Source organism: Rhamphochromis longiceps, linkage group LG3 (genome assembly GCF_057381845.1).
Source record: "Rhamphochromis longiceps isolate RC_006_pf linkage group LG3, R_longiceps_female_GT1.1, whole genome shotgun sequence".
NCBI classification, from domain to species: domain Eukaryota; kingdom Metazoa; phylum Chordata; class Actinopteri; order Cichliformes; family Cichlidae; genus Rhamphochromis; species Rhamphochromis longiceps.
Window position 1 is genome coordinate 53,889,712 of NC_140559.1, and position 24,618 is coordinate 53,914,329.

Below are 24,618 nucleotides of genomic sequence, written 5' to 3' on the forward strand. Positions count from 1 at the left end.
TTTTAATAAGCATGAAAATCAACAAGTCAATAAAATCATGTTTTTTGGGGGGGGTTTTTTAAATGACAGTCTTACTGTTATTGTCAATAAAAACACAGACTGAATTCTAGTTTGTTTTTTGTTTTTTTTGGTAGGTTTTTTTTTTTCCAACTCGTTCATTACCCTGCATAGACATACAACAGCACTCCACTGGAACTCACTGTAAACACAGACCATACATGTTGCTCAATGCAGGCAGGAAACTGGATAATGAGACGCTGAATTTAACTGTGGTCAGCTGCGTAGGCCTGGAATTTAAAGGCAACTGCTTTTATTATTATTACTTTTATCATTATTATTATTACTATTATTCTTATGACACTTGTTAAAAAATTCTCCCAAATCAAAAACATTGTAGTTCACTACGCTTTCTTTTTTCACAGTGCTCCATGTTGCCTGTGTAGATTGTTCACGTACATATATTTCCCATCATCACCCTAAACACGCACGCCTACATTCACACACGCACTTTTAAATTAGAAAAAAATAATAATAACACTGAATTTCCATAAAGGTGAAACAACAGCGTTCTGCAACAAACAATGTGACATCTTCTCTAAAGATTTCCTCTACATCATGCATATTTTGCTGCCTTTTTTTTACTCTTCTACACAATTATCAGATCTGGGACTACATGAAGTACTTAACAGACAATGCTGATGAAGCTGGTAAGAAGAAGAAACTTACAAAAGTGCCTTTCAGTCTGTGATTGATCGAGCATAATAGTTAAAAAAAGTAGAAATATAAATACCTGCACAAACAGTAGTTGCGTCTTCTTAAGCTGCATTACAAAAAAAGAACATTCATAGTTCTACATACTTTAAGTTGAAGATTTGATTGTGAGTGTCATTGTGCTTGTTTAGAATGAGTGTGTGTGTTTGTGTTTGTATGTGCACACGGGCGCAAGTGTGTGTGTGTGTGTGTGTGTTAATCGCAAAGCTGGAAATCACCAACTGTACTTGGAACATTATACATGACGATGCTTCAGGCCCACCACTGCTGACCAATCACAATCTTGTGGTGTCATGAAGTGACACCTTCAGGGCTTCTTGAAAGGCTTTCCAACATCTGGTTAATGTTTTGAAAACTCCAACATTTTCTCAAACTGTTTAATTGCATAATTCTAACTTAACTTTAAAAAATGAAGAGGGTGGGCCGCTTAGTCAAACGATGATGATTTATCAATGGCTTTTGGTTTCATGTGCAACATAAACCCCAGAGTCCTGGGTGAAAGTCCTGTGGTTAACACAGTGAAGCACCATAACGTGCCCTTTATCTTTCTCCTTTTTCTGGCTCTCTGCGCTTTTGTCTGACTTCCTAACTGCCTTTTCATAAATCTTTAAGCTATGACATCACAACAACATGATTGGCCAGTTGCAGTAACAGTCCTGGAAAAGCAATAATTGTATTTTACTAATAGTCATAGAAAGTTGTAGAAACAACATCTATGTAATGATGAGACAGACCTGTGTTCACTGCTGTTTAGAATAGAGGCAGAACCACAAAGTTGTCTTGGTTTGTATTTTTTTGGCACTCACTCACACATGCATACATCTCATACAAAATACACACGTGTACCACCACCTAGGCCAGTGTGTAGCAGTTTTTACACACTGACAATGTCTGTAAGATCTGACAGCTGTATAAATTTTGTCAAATGAGGGAGCGGTATCAGTTATATCTAACTCAAATATGTGTAAACTTTAGATTGTGTATGTGTCTGAGTGTGTGTTACTGTGTTTCTCATGAATTTTAGCACGCATGCGTTTGCATTTTCTTGTTTTGTTCCTACGTCATAACAGCTACAATGGCTGTCCACAAAAAATCATGTATGTTCAAGCATGCCAGTACAATGGTATTTGTTTGTGTCCCTATTCTCTGAACAGCCACACAGTTTTTTGTTCTTCATGCACGTAAACATTCATCTAATCTAAGCGAGTGTAAACAGTGATGCCAGCCTAGTTCTGATTTGATGTTAGCATACTTTTTAAACCAGCAGGACAGGCACTGGAAAACATCCTAAATTTAAACAGGAAAAAGAAAACGACCATTTATAAACAAAGCGAAGAGAGGAGGACGCTAGGTTAGCCACAGAAGCTTTTCCCTGGGCAGGTTTTGTAAAGGATTATTTCATCTTGACTTAGAAGTAGTTTGAAGATTGACAACACGCTCCGTGAGTGGTTAATATGAAGCTACGGCTAGTTTAGCACGCTGGAAGCAGGGAGACAGGCACGTCTACCTCAGTCCAAAGCTGACAACATCTGCCTACCAGCACCAAGCTCGGTCATTACATTAAATATCACCTCAGTCGGGACCACTTTGTACAAAAGAACACAGTTATTTCCATCTGCAGTAACTTCTGTTGGGCAGCATGGCTTGTTTCTGGGACTTTCTTGCCTTTTTCGGGTGTACACATGGAAAATTTAAGGCAGGAAAAGCATCACCAAGACCACAGATATGGTACTAATTATGCCAGACACAAGCTGAAAGGAGGAGCTAGGGTGGAGGTAGTGTGCAAAGTGTTTTGTATGCACAGCAACTCTGGGCAAGCTATAGAAGCTTAAATAGGATCCTCTGTAGCTAATTACATGTGTAGAAGAGTCTGGCAATGAAATCAGCACTCCTAAGCCCAAGACTCCCAAAACATTACTATGGCTATATTTAAGAAATAATTGGACGCGTTAGTCTTTGGACAGAGAGCAGGTAGAGTACAAAGAGGTTTCTTTTTTTGTCAACAATGCATGGCTGCAATTTCAGAAAATTAACCTGATGAAAGCGGTGCAAATAAATCAAACTAGTAGTGTTGTCAGCTTAAAACTCCGCAAAAATAAGCAAATAAGAAAAAGTACTAAAAAACTCAATAACACTGATTATTCCAGCTTTAAAAAAAATGTGCATACATGTATGATGAAAAGACCTACGGCCCACAGAGCTGCTTGGATCGAGCACTCCGCTACAATCTCAAACTCTTCTGTTGCTCACTTTCTTTGAGAAATCTTCTAATCCTCAGTCGTGGACGGAATCTGAGAGAGATTAGCACAGCCCTGCTGAAGGTTTAAACTCTAAGCTTATTTTATATTTTGTAAATCCCTCCAAAAGCTCTGGGTTGATCCCCATTACTGCCACACAGACTCAAAGGAATCCAGAATTGTCACTCAAAATAAGGTTTCTTCTCTTGATGGAGAAAAATATGGACCTCACTTCTTGGCAAAGCACAGTTGTTTATGTCTGTGCCGTGCACACTGCATTTCTAACACCTCTCTGTGCATAAGTGCCTGTGTATCTACCACATCAGTGCAAATGTCTTTGTTGTTTGTCGTGGTGTGTGTGTGTTTGTGTGCCTGTGTGTGTGAGATCATGTGAGTGTTTTGTGTGTTCTATGTTCACAGCAGCCGTCCCAGCACCACCCCCTCCCTGCTTCTGGCTTCTCCCCTGAGGATCTCCAGGAAGCCCAGTTTAGTCAAGAACTCCAGCCTCTGACGGTCTGTTGGCTGCACCTCACAGAACACACCCTGAGAACCTAGACACACACACACCGTGCAAAAATGGCAAAGCAAAGAGGCAGTCATTGACAGATCAGTTTTTCTCCAAGAATAAATCATACAAATATACAAGCAACATATAAATAACAGACTTACATAACAAAATCCCTTTACACAGTCTAAAGAAGCAACATAATCAGCAATTACAACTAATAACTCATATTTAATGGTGTGAAAACAACTACAGGTAGCTTTTCCCTTAAACCCTTCTTGCATTATTGGAGTATTCTTCCACCCTCCACATGTCTTTTCTGCTCTTTTCTCATCCTCTAATCCTTTTACTTATCCTTGAGGGTATAAGCGCATACGGATTCATGCTAATATATGCAGCAGAATTTTATTTAACAAAAGACACACTCGCAAACACACACGTGGAGCTTACCATTGGCCTTTAGCGCAGTGAGGAGGGCGGTGAGCAGGGTGCGGCTGATGCTGATGTCCACCAGCTCGGGCAGGGCGTCCAGTCGCAACTGCGAGGGAAAGTGGTAGAGCAGCGAGTCTGGGTACTCGCCCTGATCCTCCTCCATCAGCTGAATCAGGTCCTGCACAAAGGAGAGCAGAGGCACAGATGCACTTTCACATGTTGCAGAAGATTGTTCTTCCTCCAGCTGCCACTAGATGTTACCAATTAGGCACGTTTGGTACCAGACTCGTTTCCAGTTACCCAGCAACCTTAAAACCTTAAAATGAATACAAACACACAGTAAAACACTAATTATCATTACAAATTAGGATTTGCTGACGCTACATTTTAAGTGTACAAGTACTGCCTGGTGGCCCCAGCAGACACTCCTTAATCAGCAGCTTTTATATTTATATGCAAAGACTTCTGGGATGAGTCTAATGTACTTCCTGTCTCAGAAGCTGATGAGCATTTTTCTTGGAACTGAGTTAGCTAACAGCAACTAGATTTCAAGTGAGGTAATGTAATAAGCAGCTATTTGTATAACATACCAGTAATATGTAACTATGTGACACAAAACAGGGGGAAAATAATTAAATGTTCTCTATAAACAGATAAATGCTTATGAATATGTAGCATCGGTCGATGAGGGAGGCCATTTTTGGTAGATTCTTTAACCCATTTGTAACCCACTTGTATTCCTGACCAATCAAATTTGAGCATACTATGGCTGAATGTTAGTAAACAGTCCCTGTGGAGAGAAAAATGCAAGCTCAATCCAAGATTTTGACAATCGTTTTTTCTTTGTTTTCATTTTGCTGCATTTGTAAACACTGACCAGTAGATGGAACTGGAGGCGCTGGCGTGGATATCTACTGGCTACACTGGAAGCCTCTTAAGGTGCCAGCCCTCCCAACTGAGCGGACTAACCGATGGATTCCTAGATCGAACATTCTTGTTCCCTAGCCAGTTTGCATGTGACGAAAGCTTTCAGCTGGTAAACTTTAAATTTGTCTGCACCTGTGGCTGCCTGCTGACGTGTGAATGATCCACAGCATAGCTGTCAGTTTGCTCTGTGATGCACAGAGCGGCTAAATGAATCCTCCACACATGTCAGAGTTTGACTCTGTCTGCTGTTCACCACCATTTATGCTTGGCTCTTTGCCAGAGATCACTGAATAGTGATGATGGGCAAAAACAACATCAGCCGTGTGCGTTACTGTACTTGAGTTCTCAATAACCATTCTGTATTTTAAAGCACTTAAATCCTTACCTTCCCCATATTTGCCATATTTCTGCATTTCTCTTTTTATTAACAATTAGTCACATTCACATGACAGCTGGTAAATCTGAATGCACCGTTCGCAAGTTTACACACTAACCCGCTGATACAGAAAACAGGCCCACTAAAGACAGAAGGAATACTGCAGGTGGCCCTTAGACACATACTAAATTAAATCATTAAATCCGGTCTGTGTGTGTGTGTGTGTGTGTGTGTGTGTGTGTGTGTGTGTGTGTGTGTGTGTGTGTGTGTGTGTGTGTGTGTGTGTGTGTTATTGTCTTTGTCTACCTATGTGTTCCACCTAACTCCCAGCGACTTATTGCCCTGCACAGAGGAATCCAGATGGTGTGACAGCAGGTACTCATAAGTCTTAAGTTAATGTGCGTAATGTAAAACTGGTCTGTCGGGTATGTTTATAGCTTTGTGTACTCTGTGAGCATTTATGTTTCAGCATAGGGTGTCAACCAAAAAGAGAGGTTTAACTGACTTCTTGTGAGAGGGTAAAACCCACGTATTCACCTGGGTGTTTGGATGTGTGCCGTTCATTTTTGGTGGGTATTTGTCCCTCATGGCGGGTATCCAGCTGGCCTGGCACCGCTTGGCAAAGGAGCGAACATCCAAGATGCCTAACACACAGCCGCAAACGCCCAGCTCATCCTCCAAGATGAAGCTGTACTCGGGGCACAAAGCTAGGCATGGTCCAAGACATCTAAGAGAGTGAAATCAAGTGTTATTGATTTGATACAGTATTTGACAAATCGTTGCACACTTCCTGATTGAGTTTCTTTTCTCTCTCACACGCAGACACACCTGTCTCCTATGACATCTGGATGAGCAGCACTAGACTCTGGCCCACCCTGTGTCCTCAGGTGAAGTTGGCGGACCATTCGATACAGCTCCACCTAAGTACACAACCATTAAACCATGTGTCTTCCCACACCAATGTTTAAATGTTGAACTAAAAATCTACGACTTTTAACAATTTAAATTTCCACCTGAAAGTTCCACCTACATGATCTACTGGTTTGCTCCCTGATTGTTTAATGCAACTGTAAAAGCTAACACATGACTTTCCAATTCCCCTTTTGTTTAACCTCTTTGCCAGTTGTGCTATGTCAAGAGTTTCTGTGTGTGGGTGAGACTACCTTGTCTTTGCTGTGGTAGGGCCTGATGTTGTAGAGGCGAGTGGTAGGGAAGAGAGGAGGAGGATGAGTAAAAAGTTCACTGCTGCTCCCTACTGGGAGAAGCATCTGCACACAACATGGGGAAAAAAACATGCACACACATTAGGCAGTTTTAGGGGGCTTGACTTGATAGAGCAGAGTAAAATATTGTCAAGAATTTAAGAAGAGATACATCACGAATGGCATCTGAAATATAACACACTACCTGCACCTCCCCTGACACGCCCCCCTTGAACGCCCATGGCTCAGACTCTACTCCCAATTGGTCCGCTCCCGTGGTCTTCCCACACCCTAACACGGAAAAAAACAATCATATGTGACAGGCTACATCACATGTTCAGGGCCAGTGAAATACCAGAAAAGTTACCAGTGCACATAGAGAATGATCGCGCAGCTTGAAAATTTTATGTCGAGCAAAAAACTGTAGAGCTTTACAGCATTACAGCACCACAAGAGACGCTCGCTGAAATAAACTTGTCATAAAAAATTCAGTCCTCCCTATCAGCTGGGCTCCACTGAGCTCGAGCTGAGAAGTAATGACTGAGTTTTGTAGTAATTTATTTCAGGCGCAGATACAAAAAGTTTAAAGACCATCAGAGATCAGGCTTACTCACATTGGAAGCAGTTCCTCCAGGAGCCGAGGGCAGAGCTGTCACTCAACACTCGTCCATCTGAGTGAGTAAATGGGCACGTTAGAGCATAAGAGAAAAATGAGCCACAGACAATGACTGGCAATAATCTACAAAACCGCTGATTCCACCAGTGTCCTCTCTTAACATAAGTACTGAATAGAGTACAGTATATAGTATGTGCTACATTATATAATGCTATAAATAATAGAGCAGAGACTATAGGGCATACTACTAAAATAGTAATCATACAACCGGACAGTAGATAAATTATTATTGGATACACAAAACAATAGTAATCTGTTACATGCAATATTATACAATACTATAGTATACTATTATTGTATTCTACAGCAGAATATTATGTTGAGCTCTTACACTATAGCACTATAATACTACACAGTTTCTCAATATAACATCAGTTCAATAGCATGGTAAACTATATACTGCAGCGTGCTTCTAGTATACTAGGACCAAGTGGTATACTTCTACTATGCTGTTATGCTCTGTTCTGCTACTGTAGGGTAGCACTGTAATATTTATTTATCTAGTATTCTTTAATTAACTTAACCTAATTATCACATCCAGACAAAGCGCTTTGCAAGCAGTTAAGTGGGCACATCTGTACTTTCTCAAGTTCAAGTGAAATACATTGTGTAACAACTGTACCTCACATGTGGCACAATTGCTGTGGGATAGCTGTAACAGCACAGAATTTCAGTGGAAACTTGTTTGAATGTGAGCGACAAATAACTTCCTCCTTTAATACCTTAAAGCAAGAAACAGGAGTGAACATTCTGCCGTTCTACATCTATATCTATCTATAGCTATCTATCCGGTCGTTAAGTCTGACGTCACTAGCCATGTCTGGGTCTAAACTCCGCTGCAGGTCCATATATCAAACGATCACTATGGCATTACTGAGAGTTGAAAAACTGTCTAAAGTCTTTCATCTTTAATAAAATGATAAGCGTTAAGCTCTACCAGGTGTAACAATTGAGTTTAACATCCAGGCATCCATGAAAACGGAATTTATGACATTTAACGGAGTTAGAAGTTAGCAGGAAGTTAGCTCGCTAGCTTCTATCTAAATACAATATAGCATGTCCTGACTGCAGGGTTTTGGAAACAAATTAAAACGTACAGCTTTGTTATCACTTCCAACATAAATGAAGACAGAAAACTAAACAGCAGTGACGTTTGTAGGGTTACTGAAGTTTGGCTAGCTGGTATATAATGATGTGCTACGTGACCGCTAGCGACACAGCTATGTTAGCATAATATAAACAAGCTAACTTTTTTTTCCACTCGATAAAAGTTAACGTGAGTGTTCTCGGTGGTCAGGAACAAATGTAATCGGATGGCAGGATGCTGTAAAAGGACCAAACTTCAGCCAGGAGAACAACTGAGATAATCCATCCACAATACGAGGTTAGTCATTCATATACTGCTGCACGGGCTGGGCTGTAGTTACATCCTAAGGTTTTAAAAACTGAGCTTAAATAAATGATTAGCGGTAATAAAAGCCGAGGGAGGTCAACAGTGATCACTGACTGTTTTAGGAGCTTTTTGAGATTAAATAGAAGAAAATACAAAACATTAAACGTGTTAACAACACAAAAGCCATATTAAACGCAGACTACTTTAGGCCCGGAAGTAGGATTCGTCACGTCATCACTTAAAGACCGGATAGCGATCTATTTATCTGTCTATATATAGATAACTCCCTGTCCACTTCCTTCAGCTAAGCTTGTCTCAGTTCATTAACACAAATATCTGATCAGCTCACAAATTTAAGTTTAAGTGATTTTAAGTGATTTACGTGCCATACCTTGAAGCACTCCTGTCTGCTTAGAACAGGAAAGTACAGCTACAGTTCAAACTTGGACAAATAAAAGATTGTTAAACTATTGCCTGGTCTGATGAGTTGATTTCTCCTACAATATTCCAATGTTACAGTCAGAATTTGGTGTAAACAAAATGAAAGGAAGGATCCTGCATTATCTGGTAGCCTTAGTGTAAGAGTGTGGGGAAGTTTTTCCTATTTAAATGGCACAGCCTGCCTGAGTATTGTTATTAACCATGTCCATCCATTTATGGCCACAGTGATACGTCTTCTGACAGCTGCTTCCAGCAGGACAACGCACCATTTTGGTGTTTCTTGAATGTGATAATATGAGTTCAATGTAGTTAAATGGCCTCATTCTCATGGCACATTCTCGTACAGCAGGGAAGATCAAACCAGTGCAGAGTCCAGTGCGTCACACTGATAGTATAGCAGTATATTGCTTCTGTCCTTACCAAGCCAGCATATAAATGCCTTTGCCACCAGAGCTGTGTTCCTCAAGTCCCACACATAAGGGTAAAGGTCATAGAGCACAGCCCTGTTGTTCCCACCCACGACACTGCAGTGGAGCTGCGCTATGTCTTCACACAGAGAAAGAAACCTGGAGGCCCGCCCACGCCATTCATCAACCTGAGGACATAATAAAAAAAAAAACATTATGTTGTTTTTTCTCACGTGTAACGTACACAACCAATCCAAGTACCTCAACAAAAACTCCCCTCATAATCCTCACCGACCTTTTGAGGTGCTGCCTTCTTGCTGTTAGTACTGACCAGCTGGCAGTTTGTTTTCAGCCAGGTCAGATCCTGCAGTAGCTTCTGGGCTGATGGGCCGTGCTCGTGAGGGAGATAATGAAGACCAACCAGCAGCCGCACCTGCGACTCACTTAGCAGACCTTTCCCACCGCAGAGCCCACGAACCTGGGCTTTCTGTCCCCGACCTCCAGCTGCAGGTGCTCCAGGCTTAGTTCCTGGAGGTGGCTGGATCGGTTGGCAAGACTGGTATGACTTCCTTTTTTCCCACTCTCGTCCTTCCCTCTCCCCACTGACTTTAGTGGGTGAGGACGGAGGGGAGCTGGAATTCAGGGGGAAGACTGGGAGTTTGGCCACAGTAGAGGTTCCTCTGAAGGTGGAAGGACAGTCAGATCTGTCAGGAGTTTTACAGTGAGATGTTGGGACAGAGGCACGCTGGTCTGTCCTTGTGTTCTGCCGGCCTACAATTATCATGAAAATAAAAAACACGCACAGGTTGTGTGTTTGAGTAACAACACTACACTGCAATAATTCATCAGTGTTTAGATAGATAGATAGATAGATAGATAGATAGATAGATAGATAGATAGATAGATAGATAGATAGATAGATAGATAGATAGATAGATAGATAGATAGATAGATAAGATAGATTTTACCAGCTTGTAAAGGTTGGTTGAGTTCTTCCATCCAGTCTTTCAGTGCAGCAGACAGAGCTCTATCAGGACAGTACTCACACTCCTCATCTGGGGGACACACAGCAATGCATTGACAACCAAAAACAGCCACACCTTGCATACTCGTTCTGTAATGGTTATTAGCTATGAGGAAATTATTACAGGTCTGCACAACAAAACCTGCCGTAACAATTAAAATTTTTCTCATCTCCTCTTCTGAAAGCCTCTTTTGTCCTCCAGCCTACCGCTCAGTTCTTCCTCCGCAGAGGGACCGGGCTCTCTCCTCATTTCCTCCTCCATCACACCGTGCAATTATTCCTCAATCATCACCTCTCCCCCACCCAGTCTTCAGAACATCACACGCTACACTGCTTCTCTGTTTCGACAATTATCCATCCAATTCCCTGCCCCTCCCCCCGCGACAAACAAAAAAAAACTGTGTGCCTGTGCTCTAATGCATTTTACTGTCATGGTAAATGAGATGCAATGAATATGAACAACATATCAAATTCATGTGATGCTGAGCCCCACTTTTGCAGATGCGTGACAGGAATTCTTACATTACACTTCGAACATAACTTATTATACACCGTGTGAGAAAGACTAATGAAATGACTTAAAGTCACAATGTTTTAACAGCTTTTACAATAAAGGCAGATTGAGGCTGGTGAAACTGTGTAGGCTGAAAGCTTAACAAGTGACTTTAGAACAACAGATGGAGCTTTAACTTTGCTTATTTGGTAGGTAATATCAGACACAATGGCTGTCTGGTGGTCAAAATGATGCTAGTTGCCAAGCAACACGGGCTTATTAAACATTTCTCCTGAAGCGATGGGACTAACTGTACATGGATGTGGTCTGGCAGAGACAATATTAGTTTATTAACTCAGGACATCTCCTGTCTCATCATACTCCCTCACTCCATCTGCCTTCCCTCAGTTGGATCCCTCACCTTTCGTATCCTCTTTCCCAGCTCTGTGCCAGCTTCCCAGCGTGTGCAGTGGGATGTAGTTGGCTTCAAACTCACAGTTGGGGTTAAGCAGCAGGCCCCTGAGATGGTTCTTAAGCTGAGGCTCTCGACCCTTAAAGGGCCCCAAAAACAGGCGTCTGGAGTCATAGTCATTTGCGTGCAGATTGTCCCAGATAAGTGGGGGGCGTTGGAGGACTGACTCCACCTCAGCCAGGGATTCCAGTGAGAGTTTCCTGGAAATGACCTTACTGCCTGTGGAAAGAGAAAGCCCAGTGCTCAAAAATCTGTTAACCATTTTCCACTTAAGAGGTTTACGTTAGGACAGCTAAATAAATAAACCTACAGTCAGATAACAATGTTACTGTGAAATACTGGAGTTACAAGGTGCTTACAGTACGTTTTAATGACACGCACCTAAAATATTTCTACAAGCTTTGATGCATATTTGGCATGCAGAGCAATGTCCCTGTTCAGCTGGTCCTCCTGGAGGGACTGGTTGTTTCTCATTCAAACTAGAAGGGCTGCTGGCTCTGCTCCAAATCACATTAAATCATTGGAATACAAACTTGTGTCTGTTCCAGTTAACGTTATGGGCTTTGTAATGAGCTACAGATTCTATTATGAATCTTAAACTTTTCGGTGCTTTTGTGTTTTTGAAGGTTTTTCTCTGTGTTCCTTCTGTTCCTTCTGCTTCAGCCCCTCTTTTTTGGTGAGGTCTGAGTTCATTCTGTCTTTCTTTCGATTTACTCCCTCCTTCACTTTGAAGGTTAGTTTCTCATGTGAGCTTTTGCATTTTTTTCTTTCCCGTTTTTCTTCTCCCACCTTCCTAAATGCATGACTTCACCTGCAGGTTACAGGCCTTCCCTCTCTAGTGTCAATCTATCAGGCTCTTGCTGCAACTCCCTTGTGTTTCTAATCACTTATGTTTTGAGCCTTTCATCTGAGTTTGGTTTCTTTGTGCCCTATTTGGTCTTTTGATTTTCATTTTTGAACTACAGTACGGACTTCCTGCCCCATATTTCCAGCACCGCCTGTTTAGAAGGATTTTGTAGTAGTAAATTGTGACAGTTTTCAGCAGAATCAAGTCCAATAACAGATAAGCAATTAAGGAAACGCACAGAAAAAAAACAGGTACACCACATGCATATACTGTCCATATAAAACAATGTCAGAGCACCATATAAGTTAACTAACCAGCGAATTCTATTCTTTTAAATTGGACAAGTGCCATTGCCAACATGACCTAAGGCCTATAGACCTGCTGCAGGTCTCACTAGTGAAACAAAAGCCAATGTTCTGAGCAATGAAGATTATATCTGCAATATGCAAGTGGCACAGATTGAGTAAAACTTGTCATGGCTGAACACAGACAGTGCTTCAAGTACTATAAATATAAAATAATATGAAATCAGCACTAAAATTGTAGTTCACAGGGTCACAATAAAAAAATATATAACAAATATACATCTTACCTGTCCATATTACTGTTATGTTAGGCAGCAGGTCCTCTCCCACAGTTTGCAGGTAGGGAGACTTGGATACACTGGGAGAACAGAGAGAACCACAGTACTCTACACAGAGAGGGAGAAAAGCAGTGATATTTAATGAAGAGGCAAATATAAAAAGTGCTCATGTTACATTTTTTTGTATAATTTTCAGTCCTGTAACAAGTCCTCAATCTACAAGCCTACCTGTAGGGCAGAACAGGAAGACAGGCGGTTCCCCCAGGAACCGATAAATCTCATTAGTTACTGTGACCTGAGCGTGGGCAAATGAAGTGAAGGCCTCGCTGTCGGCTTGACACATGGAGTGATCAATGTCATCGAACAGAATGGCAAATGCCTGGCAACCCAGGTCTGATACCTGGACAGAGTGATGAGGTTGAGTTTAAAGAATACAGAAATCAATGAAACTTCTGTAGTAGATGACCTTGTGTAGCCTACCTGTCTTAGCTTGCGTTTAAGTAGAGTCAAGTCACAGGAAGAAGAGAAGACTATGTCCTGACCAGGAGACAGCGCATAAACAAACCTGAGGCCTCTTGACTGGGCCTCTACAATGAGAGTACGCAGCTGACCTGAGAGGATGAGAAAAGTGGAAAAATACTAAACATGAATTTTAAAACAGGCCAAAAATGTTTTTAAACACTGATTAAAGATGTCTGAATATTTTGTTTTCACTTTTTTTATATGACAAGATTACATACTAAATCCTGAGCTGCGTTATAATGTGTACTGACATTTCCCTTCCCCTCTTTTTATGTATCTTTGTGGAAATCAGCTTGACTCTCGCAGTAAAAGGTGCAATAAAAAATATAATGGACATCATAAAAACTGTAGATGCTTTATGATCACAATGAAACATACATTTAATGCCAAAAGGGAAATTTCAGAATGTGTCAGAGACGTTCTGCTATACTAGTGTACAATGAATCAATAGTCTGATTGTGCGCTTGTGGTTCCCCTTTAAATAGATTAAATTGGTTTTACAGCTTTCAGGAAACCATGGATGCCCACATGAGTGAAAATTTGCTATGGTTAGAGGTCCTTACCCTCCTCTTCAGGAGAATAGACTTCTCTCCACAACAGTCTATGTTTCAGGTCATCTTTCGGACCGTACAGGTAGGTGTTCAACCCCCAGTGCTGCATCCTGATGGAGAAAGACATGACCAGATGGGTCACATGTTGTCACAATGCTCACACTCAGAGTTTTTATTTATTAACCTTTATTTAACCAGGAAGATCCCATTGAGATTAAAAACCTCTTTTTCAAGGGAGACCTGGCCAAGATAGGCAGCAGCAGATGTCTCACAGTTACAGAAATTACTCAAACACAGGCAGCAACAACACACATGCAATAATAAGTGAAAGAATACAAATAAAATAAAAAATAAAATTCAAATAAAAATAAAAAAGTCAGTTAAAATGACAATCAATCTAATTGAAACAGTTACATGTTATGGACTTGGCCTCAAGGATTCGTAGTTTAGATTTAAAAGCACTTAATGAAATGAATTCAGTCATTTTCCATTCCTTCTGCAGTTTGTTCCAGGCCAAGGGTGCTAAATGGACAAAAGCTCTTTTACCAAGTTCAGAGCCAGGAAACAAAAAAGCTGCTGAAAAATCACAGCTGCTGTGACTCACCACAGGATGGTAATGTAATGTACTTGCATTTATGTAGTGTTTTCCCACTCAAGTCACATTTTTAACCACACACTTATATAGACTCAAAGCACTTTATGGTCAGTGTAGAATAATCAGTTAATCTAACATGCATGTGTCTGGACTACAGGAGGAAACTGGAATACTCAAAGGAAACCTGCATAGTTATTCAATTGGTTGAATAGCTTTTAGTTTCAGGAAGCCATGGAGTGAAAAAAAGCTTAACAAATTAAAAGATGGCTCGAGTGACAAGTAGAGTAAATTCCAAAAAGGCCAGAATTGGGACTCATATCAGGAACCTTCTTGCTGTGAGTTGCCAATTCTAACCAGTGCAGCATCATGCAGCCTGGTGGGCTGCAGTAGTTGAATTTTTGGTTGGTTTTTTTTGGTTGTTTTTTTAATAATAATACTCCTTAGAGTTAAGTTACAGTTACTCTCCCATATACCACATTTGTATTTGGGAGTAGCTCACACTTAGGTATGAATTAGAGTCACTGCTTTCTGGTGCAGTTCATGAATCCATACTTCTAAATGGCTGAATATGGATTAAACCACCATAAATATTTTGTATATTTAACTGTTAGTCACTTGACTCATCTTATATATTTTGAAGCTAGAGGTTGAGCTCAGGCAGAAGTTTCAGGGGTGAGGCAGGACTTGGGTTTCTGTGCATGATTTTAGGTATTGCATACAATTTAAACAATTCAAGAAAAGTAGCAGCAATCTAGTAATTTGTGACTTGAATGTTTGCACTGGGCACAGAAAAGACAACCTCAAACAAAAACATCCTAGTAAAGTTTATGACAAGTTACCGGATAAATGGTTCAGAATATATCAATGGCCCAAACTAATAATAGTGAAATAATCTGAATCAAGGCCCCAGCAAAGACATGCTAGAGGACAAAGAAAGAAGTGACGGTATCGTGTAGAAAAAAGAAAAGGAAGCAGGGGGACAATGACAAAACAATGAGGCAAGAACAGACCAATGTGGAATTTGTAGCTATCTTCACAAATTGTGCAGATTACCGTAGGCAGGTGTGTCTGCCAGCAGAAAAGAATGGATGACGTCATTAGGAAATCACACTCTGCAAAATCAGCTGCTTTGGTGTATTTCTGCATTATTTCTTCACTTCAACATATCGTGCTGGACTTGCTCTGTGTAAGCGTACATATCATTCAACATGGAGCGAGACAGAGTGATAGAGACAGAATTGGCGCTAAGAGCGAAGACAGGAGGGGAAAAAAACAAACAAAAAAAGTGGATCTGGCTGCAAGAAAATAGATCCACAATATCGATCGAGAGTCTCCAAGGCTGTCTCAGTTACAGGAAATGACCTCCTGAATTATAAATAGAGCATAGTACTAAGAGGGAAACAATACCAACATCATTCATACACGCACAAATATACAAACATGAACACTGCTTTGTCTCTGTACATGGACCGGCTCTTGTCTTTCTTGTCATTTTGTAGGTTTGCTGTGCTCTCGATCTCTCTCTCTCTCTGCTTCACTTCCTGCACAGATGGTAAGTCGCCTCCACAAAGCTGCATCCTACCTCCCTCAAACACACAGTCACACACACACACAATTACATACTGTACACGCATCCACGGCCAATCTTACGCAACATTCAGCGTATGATTTTTGCCTGCACCCCACACTGGAGTCTAAAAAAGCTTGTCTATAAATAAACCTGGAGCCCACACACTCAGCTGCAGCTACGCAGAAGTTTTGGAAAATAAATTAATTCTCTTTATAAAGCATCCACTGCCTCGTTACCCAGTTTTCTGCATCCTCCCAATGCAGTGCAAGTTTATAGATAGATTTGAGCAACTTACAAAACTGCTGATCATGTCTTTTCTTTCTTTTTCACAATCCAAAACCTTCTAAATCACAATAACAAGCACAAACAACGAGCCTTAAAAAAACTGGAAATATATCATGCGCATATATCATTCAATGGCAGTGGAAAGAAGAGAAGCAGGGGGACCTACCCTCTCTGGGGATGCAGACGGCTGTGACTATTGGCTGCTGAGCAACACAACTGTGTCACAGCTCCCAACAGGGATTTATGCTGCTCCGCTTGTACTTAACATCAAGATTTAATCAGTCTTATGAGGTGGGCAAATGTGAACATACATAAAAAGGGATTGCCTCATTGTTAATTAGTGCAGTCGTTTGTATTTAACTCGCTGTTGTTGCTTTATTGTTGTGTTCCTGATGGCTACTTCCTGAATGGACAAGAAAATGCCGCTTTGAATGTGTGCTGAAAAATAGTCTATTAGTATTCTGCCTCTGCTGTCATGAAAATCACTGGGAGGTGATTCATGCTGAAAGAGCTTCTCTCTCTTTGTGAGCTGATCAAACTGTTAATGAAAAGTGCTGTGGCCCACTCAATAAGGAGCTATTTTTGCCTTCGTTTAGTCAAGATTTGAACCCCAACAGTGTTGCCTTTAAATTAGATTCCTGCCTCTGATAGCAGCCTTACTCTTAAGAACATTTGATTACCCAGAACGTTGATTTTATCTGGCTTAAACAGCATTTGTCTTCCGTTTTTAAGTTGTTGTCATGCTGGGACTGCACTGTATCACTCCAACCACCTGAAGAGTGTGATGGTCCTTGAAAGCTTCTTCATTGCAGAGCTTCATGCTCAGCAGATAATAGTTTATGTGCAGACACTTAAAGGGGAGCTAACCTGCTCATTTCAAGCTTGAATTTCTAATTCTTAGACTAAATTTAACCTTTATTTAACTTATGCTGGGCCTTGGTGCAACCCATCAGCTCATCCATTTTCCATTTAGCTCATCTTGTAATAATATCCGTCCCCTCTCTCAGCAAACCTTCTTCTGATTGGCTGCCTCTTTCAAAGAAAAGGTTTGAATAAAAGGTAGGTGGGGCTTCTGTGCTTCTGTGGATTACTAGACATACACTGATGTGTATGACAGGAAATAAAGAGGAGCATAAAAGGTATCCCTTGAATAATGGGGCACTTTAATTATATGATATTATCATTTTAATAACTTGACCTTTGATAAATTTCCCACTGCAGCGTTGGAAATGCATTGCACCAGAGTAAAAACTTCGCAAAATAAGTTTTAACATCAAAGATGGTAAAAGAAGATGTTTTGAACCTCTTTCTTAATCCTTTCACTATAACAAGATGTAGTGTCTGCCTCTCCTTTCCCCTCCTGTCACCCATAGCTGAGCACTGAGGATGAAGCTGTCCTTTGCTATGGAATCATTCTGCCTCAGTAATTTCTCTCTGAAGCTGTGCTTGGCACTGAAATAGAGGTTTGGATCTGGTTTCAGCCTAAAGGCATCAAGTCAGCAGCTCCTGAGCCCACACTGTTTTGGGGAAAAGAAGATCAGCGACACAGAAACATCCCGTCTGACCAGGGTTAGAAGACATATGCATGCTCACCTGTGCTCACAGACTGTGCATACAAAAGAGGGAAAGCAGGGATGCAGAAAAAGCACGAATATCTTGATGAAGTGTTGGGAGACTTACCACTGGAAGAGTACTTTCCTCTGATCCATAGACCAAGGCCTCCCATAAAAACCTGATGAGGAAAAATACAGAACTGAGTGCACGCAGATAACTGAATCACTTGGATGAAAAGATGATTGTGTTAATGCACACTCAAATGAGATCTTCAATGACTTCCTCACTTGCTATCACATGATTCAACAGTAAACATGAAATTTACACTGCAGTCTCACATTTATACACAAAAGGAAAAGGTCTTTGACTATAACCTTTCAGCGCATGCAATTGCAATTTAAAACAATGTGCTTGTTGGTTAACAATATTGTTTGATACACATATATGTATGGCATTTAACTCCTAATTAATGCAGCGTTTATTCACAAATCAGAGAATTACTGGACACTGTTAGCAGCTGCATTTCTGTAAAGTACAGCTACACAAAATGTTTCTTCCCATGCTTATGTGGTCACATGCCTGCTGCGTTTGGCACAGCCATAATTCATTTCCAACTACACTCTCCATCACAGCTTCTATTCTTAGAAATGGGAGCATCTCCAGTGTCCCTCTTCCTCCTTTGTGTTTTGAATAAGTCTGCAATGTGTGTGTATGTGCGAGTGTCTGTGTACAGTAAATGGGTCAGAGTAAAAATTAAATCAGATACACTTACAATTTTGACTGCTTTCTCCTGCTAAATACCTTTGGGGAATTGGTTTTATATTGGTGTGCATGGGTATGGCATGTCTGCATATGTGTCCTGTGTAAAGCTGCCCACCAAGCCAAACCCAATTACTACCTCTGCTGGATGCCACCACAGGGATGAGCATGTACAGGAATAAGTAATGTGTGTGCAGCACCACTTTGGTAGAAATTCATAGAGTTATAAAGCTGAGACGGTGGACAGACCAAAAAGTACACAAACAATGAATCAACTCACATAAAATGAATCTGCAACAATTTTAAATTTTAATCAGTGACCATTTAAAAAAATTCCCTAAGCAAAAACATGAAAGCAGTTCAGCTCCCTGTTTTATATTCCTGTGAACTGTATATTTTTGGAGTTAACTCAAATCACTCATTACAGCCAAGGTGTGCAGAAGCGCATCTCTGAACACACAGCAAACATTCAAGCAGATATGCTACAGCAGCAGAAGACCACACCAGGTGCTACACCTGACAACTGAAACAGGAAACTGAGTCTACAGTTTCCACAGGGTCACCAAATTCCAAAGAAAATTGGAAAAATGTTTCCTGGTCTGATGAGTCTGTTATATTCATCTGGTAGAGTCAGAATTTGGTATAGAAAACATGAGCACATGGATCCACAGTTCAAGCTACTTGTGGGGTGTAATGGAGTGGAGGATATTTTTCTGGCACATTTTGGGCCACCTCTTACCAATTGAGCATCATTTAAATATCACAGATTGTCTGAGAGTTGTTGATGACCATGTCCATCCCTTTATGACCACAGTGTACCCATCTGCTGATGACTGCTTCCAGCAGGATAACACGCCATGTCAAAAATCTCAAATCATCTCTAACTGGCTTCTTGGAAACAACAATGAGTTCATTGTACTCAAACAGCCTCCACAGCCATCAGATCTCAATCTGCCAACAAATCCACAGCCACCGTACGATTCTGTCATGTCAATATGGACCAAAATCTCTGGGGATTGTTTCCAGCACTTTGTTGAATCCATGCCATGAACAATTAATTCAGTTCAACCCAGTACTAGCAAGACGTAGCTAATAAAGTGACTGGTGAGTGGTGATACTATAAAAGACAAAATAAACTGTTGAAGCGTGATATCAAAGCTACTGCATGAAAAGTGACACAGAAAAAACAAAATAAATTAATGCCGTTTTGCAGGGAATAATTAAAAAGAAACACTTGAAACAACTTTTTATTATAGGTTGTCAATTTCTTTTCAGTAATTACACCCTGATGATTAAAAATAATCACATAAATGTCTGTCAGTACACATTGTTTGTCATTGGCTTCTATGTTGAACACGAACGTTTCCTCTTCACACAATGCTGTAGAAATGATACTTGGTATCATTTAGAAATGGTATCTGCGTTGTCTGCACATGTACTAGAGGAGCATTACCGTGCAGATAATGCATGTAGTCAAGTAGTATCTTCAAAGCAAGCTGCTAACTAGGTTTTTGAAATATTTGATGTCATGTACCAATGACCCTATAATGTTGAACGTCTGCTTGTCTACCAACAGACTGGGAGTTTCTTCTGGGCAGTCACTTTGCCGTTTGTGAGGACTGCACTCTTATTCTTAATGTGACTGGAACCACTGTGAACTTCACCTTTCACAGCTGTTCTTCTTTCTGGCTCTGGTTCTACTCATTTCATACCATGTCATAATTTGCTGGCTCTGTGTGAGTGTGGTGGTTATGGAATATAATGATGGGACAGGTGTGTCACCATTCCCAATATGTCCTTTTGCAGTATCCTCGTAGCTTGTGTCATTCCAGTTCTTCTCTTCTTTGGTGATTTCTTTCATTGTCCTGTCAACACTACCATCATTATATATATATAAAAAAAAAAAAAAACACCCAGCACGCCCCTGCGGGCGGTTTATCCTTCAAGCTCGGGTCCTCTACCAGAGGCCTGGGAGCTTGAGGGTCCTGCGCAGTATCTTAGCTGTTCCCAGGACTGCGCTCTTCTGGACAGAGATCTCCGATGTTGTTCCCGGGATCTGCTGGAGCCACTCGCCTAGCTTGGGAGTCACCGCACCTAGTGCTCCGATTACCACGGGGACCACCGTTACCTTCACCCTCCACATCCTCTCGAGCTCTTCTCTGAGCCCTTGGTATTTCTCCAGCTTCTCGTGTTCCTTCTTCCTGATATTGCTGTCATTCGGAACCGCTACATCGATCACTACGGCCGTCTTCTTCTGTTTATCTACCACCACTATGTCCGGTTGGTTAGCCACCACCATTTTGTCCGTCTGTATCTGGAAGTCCCACAGGATCTTAGCTCGGTCATTCTCCACCACCCTTGGGGGCATCTCCCATTTTGACCTCGGGACTTCCAGGTTATACTCGGCACAGATGTTCCTGTACACTATGCCGGCCACTTGGTTATGGCGTTCCATGTATGCCTTGCCTGCTAGCATCTTGCACCCTGCTGTTATGTGCTGGATTGTCTCTGGGGCATCTTTACACAGCCTGCACCTGGGGTCTTGCCTGGTGTGATAGACCCCAGCCTCTATGGATCTTGTGCTCAGAGCTTGTTCTTGTGCTGCCATGATTAGTGCCTCTGTGCTGTCTTTCAGTCCAGCTTTGTCCAGCCACTGGTAGGATTTCTGGATATCAGCCACCCCCTCTATCTGCCGGTGGTACATACCGTGCAGGGGCCTGTCCTTCCATGATGGTTCCTCGTCTCCCTCCTCTTTCTTGGGTTTCTGCTGCCTGAGGTATTCACTGAGCACTCGGTCAGTTGGGGCCATCTTCCCAATGTATTCTTGGATGTTCGTTGTCTCATCCTGGACTGTGGTGCTGACACTCACCAGTCCCCGGCCCCCTTCCTTCCGCTTAGCGTACAGCCTCAGGGTGCTGGACTTGGGGTGAAACCCTCCATGCATGGTAAGGAGCTTTCTTGTCTTTATGTCAGTGGCTTCTATCTCCTCCTTTGGCCAGCCTATTACCCCAGCAGGGTACCTGATCACGGGCAGGGCATAGGTGTTGATGGCCCGGATCTTGTTCTTACCATTCAGCTGACTCCTCAGGACTTGCCTGACCCTCTGCAGGTACTTGGTGGTTGCAGCTTTTCTAGCGGCCTCTTCATGGTTCCCATTCGCCTGCGGGATCCCCAGGTACTTGTAACTGTCCTCTATGTCTGCAATGTTGCCTTCTGGTAGTTCAATCCCCTCAGTTCTGACTACCTTCCCTCTCTTTGTTACCATCCGACTACACTTCTCCAGTCCGAACGACATTCCAATGTCATTGCTGTATAGCCTGGTAGTGTGGATCAGTGAATCGATGTCTCGTTCACTCTTGGCATACAGCTTGATGTCATCCATGTACAGGAGGTGGCTGACAACTGCTCCGTTCCGTAGTCGGTATCCGTAGCCAGTCTTGTTAATGATCTCACTGAGGGGGTTCAGGCCTATGCAGAACAGCAGTGGGGACAGAGCATCTCCTTGGTAGATCCCGCACTTGATGGTGACTTGTGCTATGGGCTTGGAGTTGGCCTCTAGTGTTGTACGCCACATCCCCATTGAGTTCCTGATGAAGGCTCTTAGGGTCCCATTGATCTTGTACAATTCTAGGCATTCCAGTATCCAGCTGTGGGGCATTGAGTCATAGGCCTTCTTGTAATCAATCCAGGCAGTGCACAGGTTGGTCAGTCTGGTCTTGCAGTCTCGGCTGACTGTTCTGTCTACCAGTAGCTGGTGTTTTGCGCCTCTGGTATTCTTGCCAATTCCTTTCTGTGTCCCGCTCATGTATTGACCCATGTGCCTGTTCATCTTAGCCGATATGATGCCTGACAGGAGCTTCCATGTAGTACTGAGGCAGGTTATTGGTCGGTAGTTGGAGGGGACCGGTCCCTTCTTGGGGTCCTTGGGGATCAGGACCGTCCGACCTTCGGTTAGCCATTCCGGGTGTCTCTCGTTAACTAGCAGCTGGTTCATTTGTGCTGCTAGACGCTCGTGGAGTGCAGTCAGCTTCTTTAGCCAGTAGGCGTGAACCATGTCGGGCCCTGGTGCTGTCCAACTCTTCATACTGGAGACCCTTTCTTGGATATCTGCCACTGTGATGGTTACTGGATCCTGTTCGGGGAGGTTGCTGTGGTCTGCCCTCAGATCCACTAGCCACTGAGCATTGCCGTTATGGGTTGCGTCCTTCTCCCATATGCTCTTCCAGTATTGCTCGGTCTCCAGCCTTGGTGGTGCTGTTCTCTTATTGTTCCCTTGCCACTGAGAGTACACCTTTGCTGGTTCTGTGGAGAACAGCTGGTTTATTCTCCTGCCTTCTATCTCTCTGGTGTACCTCCTCAGGCGGCTGGCCAAGGCTGTGAGTCTTTGCTTGGCAGTTTCTAAGGCCTCAGGTATGGACAGCTTGCTGTATTTCTTATGCACCTTCTTTGTCGCAGCTTTCTGCAACTCCGTTAGTTGGCTAACCTCCCTCCGTGCTACTTTGATCTTGCCCTCTAGCCTCCTTCTCCATGGAGGGTACTGCCCCTTGTCGCTGTTCAACTTGTAGCCAAGCATCTCACTGATCACTGCTGCCGTATTGTAGATCAGCTTGTTAGTGTCGGTAATCGTAGTTGTAGGTATCGTCCGTAGCGCTGCATTAACATCATCTAGCAGACCTTCTGAGGGTACTTCACGTAATCTTGGTAACCGGCTACGGGGGATCCAGGTTTCAAGCTTGGCCATGATCCTATCTTTCAGGTCAGTTCCTCTCGCACTTAACGATCCTTCTCCTATCGCACTTGGGGCTATGTACCCAATCTCGGGTGGGGGTGATGATATCGCCCCCCTGACCTGGCGTCCTGACTCCTCCTTGCCGTAGCATTTGTGTTGTACCTTGTCAATCTCTAGCTGTGAGAGCAGTCCCTTCTTTCGAATGTTGGAACACTGAGCTACTAGTTGTTTCGCCGTCATTGTGGATGTTGGGTATCGAAGAATCCATAGGTCCCTCAGCCTATTCATGTAGCCCCTTCCGCCAGGGTTACTTGCGTAGTAGCATTCCAACAACACCCTGTTTTCGTCTCTTGCCCACCGATGCCTTCTTGTTCCAGTAGCCCACTTTTCGTCAGGGTGCCCTGGTTCCTCAACACCTGACGCGGACCTTGTTGATCCGGGCGACGTCCGAGCCGGCATGCCTTCATATTTATCTGTCTCGCTCATGTCTGCGGTAGGCTTGCTTAGCATAGGGGGTCTAGCCTTAGGACCCTTACTGGATACAGACGCCCCAGGCAGGAATCGAACTTGCGATCCTCTGTTCCAAAGGCGTGTAGTCTAACCACTACGCTATCCAGCTGCCTACGCTATCCAGCTATATATATATATATATATATATATATATATATATATATATATATATATATATATATATATATATATATATATATATATATATATATATATATATATATATATATATCATCATCATCTTCTTCTTCTTCTTCTTCTTCTTCTTCTTCTTCTTCTTCTTCATTGTGTTTCCTTAGGTTGGAGCCTAAGGAAACACAATGAAGACTGTATTGAACGTTTTTCATTGCTTGCTTTTTCATCCCCACTTCAAGCCTGACTGATCACCACTAGATCTTTTTAAAAACCCTTTTCATCCCACCAAGGCCCGTTTTCTTAAACACACGCCCCTCACACACGTCTCGAGTAGGTAAAGAAAAATGTTCGGTTGTGGATATAGGTCAAATGGTGGTCTGTTTAAAAGCAGCCCCCCGAGGAAAAAAAAATCACATGATCTGACAGGTCGATCTGGAAGTCGAGCGCTCTTACCTTCCACCACCCCACAAAGGAACTGCTTCTTCTCCTCCATTCTGGCCTCCCTCCGCTTCCAGTCGGCCCCTAAGGAGCGAGGGCAGACAAGATGCTCTGCCTATCCTGTCAGCTTAGATCCCGGGGATAGTCTTCATGCCTCTTCTCGATCTGCTTCCACCTCCTCCTC

General features: G+C 42.4%; 1 protein-coding gene across 1 annotated transcript; it reads right to left on the reverse strand.

Moving 5' to 3' along the window:
- Positions 1 to 39: 39 nt before the first annotated feature.
- LOC146675286 (protein O-GlcNAcase) lies at positions 40 to 24,618 on the reverse strand. Its single transcript, XM_085400368.1, has 17 exons — positions 24,450 to 24,618; positions 17,990 to 18,041; positions 13,872 to 13,969; positions 13,267 to 13,397; positions 13,015 to 13,186; positions 12,796 to 12,894; positions 11,306 to 11,575; positions 10,336 to 10,422; positions 9,663 to 10,138; positions 9,381 to 9,555; positions 7,065 to 7,121; positions 6,656 to 6,741; positions 6,412 to 6,516; positions 6,077 to 6,168; positions 5,786 to 5,975; positions 3,964 to 4,123; positions 40 to 3,559 (listed from the first exon to the last, which is right to left on the reverse strand). Exons 1-17 carry the CDS (start codon positions 24,487 to 24,489, stop codon positions 3,423 to 3,425), a joined length of 2,427 nt encoding a protein of 808 aa, XP_085256494.1. The 5' UTR covers positions 24,490 to 24,618; the 3' UTR covers positions 40 to 3,422.

What these genes read in the sequence shown, in the direction of transcription:
- LOC146675286 (XM_085400368.1), bottom strand. Translation starts at nt 24,489, where the DNA reads ATGGAGGAGAAGAAGCAGTTCCTTTGTGGGGTGGTGGAAG. An exon ending in CCTTTGTGGGGTGGTGGAAG is followed by an intron (nt 18,042 to 24,449) that starts GTAAGAGCGCTC and finishes TTTCCTCATCAG; the next exon opens with GTTTTTATGGGAGGCCTTGG. An exon ending in CTTCCTGTTCTGCCCTACAG is followed by an intron (nt 12,895 to 13,014) that starts GTAGGCTTGTAG and finishes CTCTCTGTGTAG; the next exon opens with AGTACTGTGGTTCTCTCTGT.